Below are 8,385 nucleotides of genomic sequence, written 5' to 3'. Positions count from 1 at the left end.
ACTTGAAGATCGATCGGTGTATGACATCAAAGTACAGCGAGAGAAAGCATAAGGAGACGTCCACACTCTCTTATAGCTATCGCAGTACTTTGATGACACACACCGATCGGTCTAAGCAGCGCTGCTTCAAGTCGAGCGCGGGCCATCAGCAGAAAAAGAAAAGAAATAAAACAGTAAACAGTCAAAGGACTTAACTTGGAATGGGTGATGTATCGCTTTGTGAAAGGGAAGAGAAAAGCCATAGATGAAGTCGCACAGACCCCGGCAGGTGCTGGTCATTCAAAAGTTAAATGCAGAAAATATGACGAGGCATATCTTGCTCTCGGCTTCACTCACTGTGTCTATACCGGACACCGGGCCGCAACAGCTCTACACTGGACGCGACAAAGCGACCGTTGCAAATAATTTTTTACAAGACACTTTGTGTCAGTACATCATAAATAGAGCAAGGGGCGAATTCCAAACGGCTTTTTTGCACCCTTGAATGGCACTTCGGGAAGGGGGCGCCATTTGTAGGGACGTTCCAAACGAAAGTGAACAACTGAATCCCTTCACGAAGTGCCCTTCCAGAAGTCCGTTAGCGAAGGGAACATGCGATGGTCGCTTTACGGAAGTGATTTCCATTTGGGATCATGTGATCTTCAGTTAGGAGATCTTGCGATGCATTTTAAAGCAAAGTTGTGGTTGATTTCGACTTCACATACAAACGTAAGTAGAATAGGCTAATTAAAATTGTCTTTATTTTAATGTAATACAAAATATTTTTCGTCAGTGATAGAAATATGATTTAAGACGGAAGTGTTAGCAAGTTTTAAGCAAGTTTAGCTTGAAAAAGTTTAATAGTAATAATCCACAATTAGATAATATTTGAATAACATAATAATAAGAAATATTTATTTGCTACAACTGATGGAGTACTGAATGCTGCACGCACGCGCAGCGTTGCCAAGGTAGCATCTGGTCAGTCACTCCCTTCTCCAAGGGAGTTCCAAACGCTTATACGAGACCGTAATGCCCTACACCCTTCAAAGAGCACACTTCAAGGGCTTTGCCCTTTGAAGGGAGTATGGCATAGGGATGCTCACTTCCGTTTGGAATTCGCCCAAGGCATCAGTTTAATGTCGGGTTGGTCGTGTCGCGTGTAGACAGCGTCACTGATTATAATGGTTCTACTGTATTTTGCCACTCGCGTCCGGTGTTTAATGTCGTTGGTGAGGAGGAAAGCCTGTGTGTGTCCTATGCCTTAGCAGCATGAAACCCACAAAAAATAAATAACAGAGAATAATAATAATATCAACAGTTATTCTCTCTATGCTATTTTTCAATGTTTCAAGTGATGCAGGTTTTTTTTTTTCCCCCTGTAGGTTTTTTTAATTAAAAAAAGCATACATTTTTCATAATGTTTAGAGAAATTATTTGGTAGTCGGCGCAGATTTTTTTTATAGGTTTAAAGAGGGGGGCGCGACCAAAAAAGTTAACAGATAGTGTTTAGTGCAGTCCACGTTTACATGTTTATTACAGTGACATTGAATTACCTAAAGTAGTGTGGTAAAGCAACAGATTTGTTTTTATATTTCTGCAATCTACTTTAGTTTGTGTGATTTGTTACTGACTTTCATATTAATGTTTACACCAGGCTTATTTGTCAGTGCTTTATGTTGGTTATTTAATGAGCTAACATGAACTAAGACTTGTATTTTTTAAACAAAGATTAATAACTTCTTTAGCAAATGTAGCTATTGCTCATTGTGAATGTTAATGCATTAACTAAGGTTAACTAATGAGGTCTTATTGTAAAGTGATACCTATTGGTCTTTATAGTTCTTTTGCACTTTAATCTGTGTAAAACTTTTAACTTTATAAATTTTTCTGTATTGCTTTATTGCATTTAAATGTTCAGTTATTTTTTTTATAAGAAAAAAGTTATTAAACCTGTTATACTGTATTATGACAGCACTTTTTTTAAAACTAAATTTCAATATCGTGATAATACCGTATACCATGATAAAAGCATTAGCAATTAATCGCAACATGAAAATTTGATACCGGCATATCCCTAGTCATACCATACAAGGATTTATAGCTTGTCTTTGTTGAATAATACAGAACATAAAGAGCTTGAAAAAAAATAATTGCATATTAAATCGCAATCTTGGTAAAAAAAAAATCGCAATTAGATTAGTTTCCAAAATCGTTCAGCCCTAGCATGTTCTTTTTGCCATACTCATGTCATTATAAACACATGAAGCTATCAACAAACCTGTGGAGGAGTGGGTGTGGAGGTCGTTCTCCCACCAGACATGATCTCTTCAGTGATGTCACGTCCACCCTGGTTGGGGTCACGTATTCTGATCTGTAAGGAAACAACTGGTAAGTCACAGACAAATGGATCAGAATGAAAACACACCAAATGTTGTTCCCACCCACCTGTTTGCGCTCTCTCGGTTTGACTTGTCCTGACTGCTGAGGCGGAGCTTGCTGTGGAGGTGGAGCTGGTTGCTGCGGAGCGGGATTCATCATGACAGGCGTGGCGGACACTGGAGTTGGGTACTGCTGTGTTGCAGGATAATAGGCAGCCGCTAGACAACAACAAAAAAACAAACAAAAAAAAGAGACAAGATTAGACCGCAAAATAAGAGACAATCAGCTTTAATGGGAGGGGGACACATGCAAAGTATTCTCCCGCCCGCCAAAAGCACTTCTCGATTCTTTGGGGAAAACAATACTTCATATCAATCTTGTCATAAATCTCTTAATGATAATCACAAATCGATAACTGTCCTTTCAACATCCCAGAATGTTTGCAGTTGTTTAGTTTTTTTTGTCTAGGACATGGAGTCAGAAGTTGAAGTAGCATTACATCAAAGGTTACATGTTACCTGCGGTGTTAAAACACAACCAGCCAGGCTAAGACACTGACAAGAGGTGTACCAGAAACAGCCCTGCGCTTCAGACTCACCAGGATAGCGCTGGGAGGTGAGAGGAGCTCCGTGCAGCGAGAGACGTCCGTTCTCTCTACCCGCACCTCTCCCCCCACCCCCCTGCCTCTCCCTCCCTGCCAGAGAGGGATCTGAACTCAGCCAAAAGAGAAGGGAAGAGAGAAAAGCAAGAAAAGACAGAGAAAGAGACAAAGGTCGAAAGTGAGTAAGAGGAAACAAGCAACAGATATAAGTGCTGAACATGGTTAGTAAGCCAATAATCTGAGCAGAGGGTAGAACTAGGCGATTAGTGGTTAGTTATGACAGGGATATTATCTAATGTATATTACTGATATAACATAAGACTTCTAAGGTGAAGTTACAAAATCTATCCAAAACATACACGGGTACATACACGATTTTATATTCCGGGGGGGATTGGAATAAAACTCTACAGCCAGGTTTTTTTCCCCATTGTTAAAGGGCTGTCACACACCAGTTACTGTTGTTCAGCCAATTTTTGTGGGTGTAATGCAGTCATTTCAGTAGTAATTAATGTAATCTTGAATTTCATGTGAGGGCAATAGATCTCCCCATGCAGATTTCACAATAGATTCAAGTTCAAAGAGAAAGCTGCTTGGTTTGAGAGTGACCTCTGTGTAATGAATGCTTCATACACCACACATTATTGACAAAGGACCAAAATTATTTTGCTAATATAACTGCACATTATCATCATTCTCTTTACTGGAAAAAAAAACACTTTAAAATACAAGAAAAAATACAGATACATTATGAAAAAGATTGACAAAGGACCAAAATTATTTTGCTAATATAACTGCACATTATCATCATTCTCTTTACTGGAAAAAAAAAACACTTTAAAATACAAGAAAAAATACAGATGAAAAATGCACTTATAGAGTCATGTAACTTGTATCAAGTGTAATTTTGGCACCACAACAACAGATCTATAAAAATGTTTCCTGAACATTTAAAGATTCATCAGGAATCTGATGTGTTCTACAGACTGGTGTAAGACCACTTTTGAATGAAAACAGCAAGATATACAAGTAAGAAAAAAACAGGGTTGGGTGGTTCAAACAAGCAGGGGAGGCCCAGAGCAGAGCCTCTTACCATATGTACCGTATTCAGCTGGACTGCTTCCAGGGTAAAAGCCTGCAGAGTACTGCTGCGTTGGGGGCATGTAGGGGGGCCGGTACTACAATAGAAAACAAAAGGTTGTTAGATGCACGAACAGCCTCACAAAAAGTGCACAACATAGCTGTTCAAAGAACAATAGGTGTTACCTGTCCATGCAGGAAAATGGTATGGCCCTGAGTGTTGGCGAATGGCAACTGTTGCTGGGGAATCATCATAACCTGTGAGGTAGGCTGGTAGACATGAGTGGGAGCAACAGACCGGGGGGTGCTGCTGGGTGGGACCCGAGGGACACTGCCTTGCATGTTGGGCCGGTTAGGGTAATACGGCTGTTGGGGAAATGAGACCGATTCAGAAAACAAGCCACACAAGAACAAACTTCAAATTTTCTGTTACTTCTGTAATGTTACTTCATCCACATCCATTCATAAGCATGCAAACGCAGGATCAAATTTTCAGCAGTCATTACTGCAGTCTTCAATGTCACATGATCTTGGAAAACTAGTGTAGACTATATTATAAGATCAGTATATTTGACACTAACAATCACAAACAGAAGAGCTGAAGTACAACATCCTTTTACCCACATTCATTCTTGAATGCTTAAAGCCTGAGACCACACTTTTTCCTAACTTGCCACCAGTTCACACCAAGAATGATCAATAACCTATTTTCCTTTGTGGTCCTTCTCAACATGAAATCAAAATGACCCCATTTTCTAAACACAAATTTCTAGTCTTACTGTACACAATTCATCAGTATAAGTGGTAACTTGCTTTTTCTTTAAATGTCTGGACAGTCTGATTACATTGGCTGTGGACAGAGGGAGATGAGAGGGCCAGTTACCTGCAGTGACCTGAATCCACCCTTCAGCCACACAAAATAGCAGAAGAAATAGAGTGGAGAGAAGGTGTGAGAGAGAAACAGACAACAAGAAGCAGCAGTAAACGTTAGCCATCAGCAGTGAAAGCAAGCTTCCAACATGCACAGTTAAGAACAGCCTGAGAAATACAGCGCAAGTACAACAAAGATCAGTGGCACACAGAGAACAAGTTGGCAATGGTTGAAAGGATGAGACTCAAAACAGCTATTAAAACACATGCAGCCTCTGACAATTAGGGTTGGGAATTTGTTCATTATATGATTTAGAAAGTTCAGTTCTGTTAACATTTCTCAAACATATTCAGTCTGACCAGTTTGTAAGATGTAAATAAACATTTTGGGAAGTGTTTACATTCTTAATTTTTTCCACATTGATCAGGTTATTCCAGGTTTACACCAACCCTTTCAAGCTGACTAAAATTTCATTTGGCTTGAGGTGTTTATAAGGCGGCTTTTCAGTCAGATTCAGCCATCAATCCAACTACTGGTGAGTCTTCAACGGATTATTTGGTTGAATGTAAAAGTAGCTATTGGTTGCATGCAACAAAGGCATAAGTACAACCAGTAAATTACTCCTTTGAGCAAGTTATTTTCAAAGAATCAGAAAGACTGATAGGTTTGAAACTGTCTAAAGATTTACATTATGGGGTTCATGTCATTACTTTCATCAATTCTAACTCAAAAGAAATCAAGAAACGTTTTAATAAAATAAATTATAAAACTCTACAGGAGACTTAAATGGAGTGGTTACTTATCAAGATACATCGGGAACAGGTTTGTAAACTTTTTTTAGTGCTTTGTGTGAAACGTGTGCTTCTTCAAAAGTACTACAAAGAAAAGAAAAAAGAAAAAAAAAACTTAAATTGAATCTGAACATGATTCATTAAACATATGGATTCCCAACCCTACTGACAATGGTAATGAATAAACAAAGACTAGCAAGAGCAGCACCTAAATGCAAGAGAACCTGTAGTTTATTATAGACTAGTTTTGGTGGGGGGGGGGGTGTACAGACAGAAGACTTCAGAAATCAAGCAGGCTCCAGTTTATGAAAATTGGTAGTACCTGTTGGTGTAAAGCACGAGGCCCTGGAGCAAACTGGGAGGAAAGTAAAGAGTAGCAGTTTTTCTCAAACACAAGCAGGAATTAGGACATCTAGCTAAGCCAAAAAAAAAAAAACACACTGTCATAGCTTGAAGATCGTGTACCTGTCTGGGTTGCGGTGCAGTGTTCATTTGTGGAGATGGCCCGGGAAAAACAACAGAGGGAGGCTGACCTGGGGGATAGGCAGCCTGTAGAACAAATGGAAACACTGATAATGTTAAAGGACACTCGTATAATCCTGATCAAAACCATAAACTTCTCTGATTCCGCTTTCACCTGTGTCAGTCCTGGCGATTGGGCGGGGTGGGGAATGGCAGGGGGTCCTGTTATAGGCTGAGGTGGTTTATTCATTTCCTGTGGTTCTGCATGAGGGGGCCTCACACTTGTCTGCCAAACTAGTGAATCAGGAAAACATGATTTCATGAGTAATGATCAGATACAACCAACCATGTTTTTAAGCAATATAGACAGGTTGGGTTTTCCATTGCCAACTTATCAAAATTAATTTTTTTTAACAGCCATGCAAGTAAAAAATACACAATAATATGCGTTTTAAATAATACTTTGTGAAAATCATACCTCTAAATTAGTATTATGAATCTCTGGGGTATTGACAAGCCCTCAGGGAGAGTTCTTGTGTAGTGTGTTAGCAATTCACCCTGGAGAGAAATAAAGAGGAAATTAATTTGCCATTGCACTGGAGAAAAAAAAAATATGACGCACTGGAGCCACCGATCATGGCCCCTCCCCTAACACTATAATAACTGTCGATGACGCACCGGAGCCACCGAGCATGGCCCCTACCCTAACACTATAACTAGAGCACATTTGCATCAGTTCACCCGCTCAATCGCGAGTTACTGTCAGTACCATTAGTTACTACAGCCTACAGTTTGCTAGCTAGCTATGCCTTCATCACGGAAATGTGTATTACCTGGTTGCGATAACTTACGAAACAGCTCTGTGTCCTTATTTAAATTTCCTAATAATGATTTTATCAAAAAGAGGTGGATTCATTTTGTGAAGAGCCACCTTGATGGACAGCTGAGGATCACCACCAACACCCGCCTCTGCAGTGATAATTTTAAACCAGATTGTTTTATTAACTTTCATCGGAGACAACTGGGATTCACTGATAATCCGCTGTTACTGGAGAATGGGGCCGAACCGACTATCCCACCTCGGCCTTCATCCTCCCGTCGCCGACATTTGGTGCCATCGTCGGCAGTACATGCCCACCAATGAGTGTAAGTTAACTTGTGTTCTTATGTTATAATTATAGTAGGTAGTCCACAGTAACTCTACTAAATTTACTCTAATAGCATCCATTCAGGCTGTAGTGGTAGTTGACAGTTAAAGGCACAATATGTAAGATTTTTTTATTAAAATATCCAAAAACCACTAGAACAGTGTTATATATTTTGCTGACTTTGTGTACATACATTATCCCAAATGTTTCGAAGAATGTTAAAATCCAGAGAAATAAGCAATTTTAACTAGTGACACGGAGAGTGTCCATTTCTTTCAAGTTTAAAGGCAGATTTTTGCTCCAATGTGAAAGCTGTAAAAACCAGGAGTCTCATTTATAAAACTCTCCATAGATTTCATCCTAAAAGTGTGCGTATGCACAAAAGCTAGATTTTGCATACGCACAAAAGTTTTCAGATTTATAAAACCATGCATACACCAGAACCTGCACAAAAATGCCTTTATAAATCCCAGTCAGGGGAAGATTGTGCGTACGTGCATCTCCACCCCGACTCCTCCCTGAAATCACCATACATGGAGCTTACAACGCCTAGTTTTACTATGCATAACCTCATCTGCATATCATTTCCATGCATATTCCCATCCACGCGACACCATATTTAACACCATTAAAGGTACAAGACATTAAGGAAACTTCTCATAACATGAGATCTGCAGTTTAGTTTAAATATGAATTATTGTGCACCTATAGCAGTCCTCGCCGTCATTAAAACAGCATGCCACAGGAAGATGCCCATTTTGTGCGTGCGCAACGTTTATAAATGAGACCCCTGATGGTTTATTGTGGTTTTCAACTATTCTTTATGGTCAGAACATGGCAAACTAGGGCTGCTCGATTATGGCAAAAATCATAATCACGATTATTTTGGCCAATATTGTAATCACGATTATTTAACACGATTATGAGGGGGCCATATGACCAAAACTTTGTATGAGTCATTTATTTAAAGATAGTGATACATATAAAATATACATTTCCTGTAAATAAGGTTGCTATGACATCTACATTGTAGAGACCAGCGGAATTTCAAACAAACAAACAAAAAGTCCT

The 8,385-nt window shown here is 39.4% G+C and overlaps 1 protein-coding gene across 14 annotated transcripts in view; it reads right to left on the bottom strand.

Annotated features, from left to right (window-relative positions):
• eif4g1a (eukaryotic translation initiation factor 4 gamma, 1a) overlaps window positions 1–8,385 on the bottom strand; it is a 36,797-nt gene that overhangs the window by 19,929 nt on the left and 8,483 nt on the right. For 2 of the 14 annotated variants that reach the window (XM_016544396.1, XM_016544400.1), the window contains exons 2-11: window positions 6,645–6,724; window positions 6,342–6,460; window positions 6,146–6,253; window positions 6,027–6,059; window positions 4,926–4,946; window positions 4,229–4,408; window positions 4,056–4,140; window positions 2,960–3,070; window positions 2,428–2,579; window positions 2,261–2,353 (exon numbers count right to left, since the gene is read on the bottom strand). In XM_016544396.1, the coding sequence (XP_016399882.1) occupies window positions 2,261–2,353; window positions 2,428–2,579; window positions 2,960–3,070; window positions 4,056–4,140; window positions 4,229–4,408; window positions 4,926–4,946; window positions 6,027–6,059; window positions 6,146–6,253; window positions 6,342–6,416 (858 nt within the window). In that variant the 5' untranslated portion in view covers window positions 6,417–6,460; window positions 6,645–6,724. The remainder of the gene's footprint in view (window positions 1–2,260; window positions 2,354–2,427; window positions 2,580–2,959; window positions 3,071–4,055; window positions 4,141–4,228; window positions 4,409–4,925; window positions 4,947–6,026; window positions 6,060–6,145; window positions 6,254–6,341; window positions 6,461–6,644; window positions 6,725–8,385) is intronic. The other 12 variants (XM_016544402.1, XM_016544403.1, XM_016544398.1 and 9 more) reach the window with 11 other exon arrangements.

The sequence above is a fragment of the Sinocyclocheilus rhinocerous genome, unplaced genomic scaffold, assembly GCF_001515625.1.
Source record: "Sinocyclocheilus rhinocerous isolate Xijiao unplaced genomic scaffold, SAMN03320098_v1.1 scaffold1001, whole genome shotgun sequence".
Taxonomy (NCBI): Eukaryota; Metazoa; Chordata; class Actinopteri; order Cypriniformes; family Cyprinidae; genus Sinocyclocheilus; species Sinocyclocheilus rhinocerous.
Note: the sequence above shows the minus strand (reverse complement) of the source record. Positions and strands in the feature narration are given on the sequence as shown.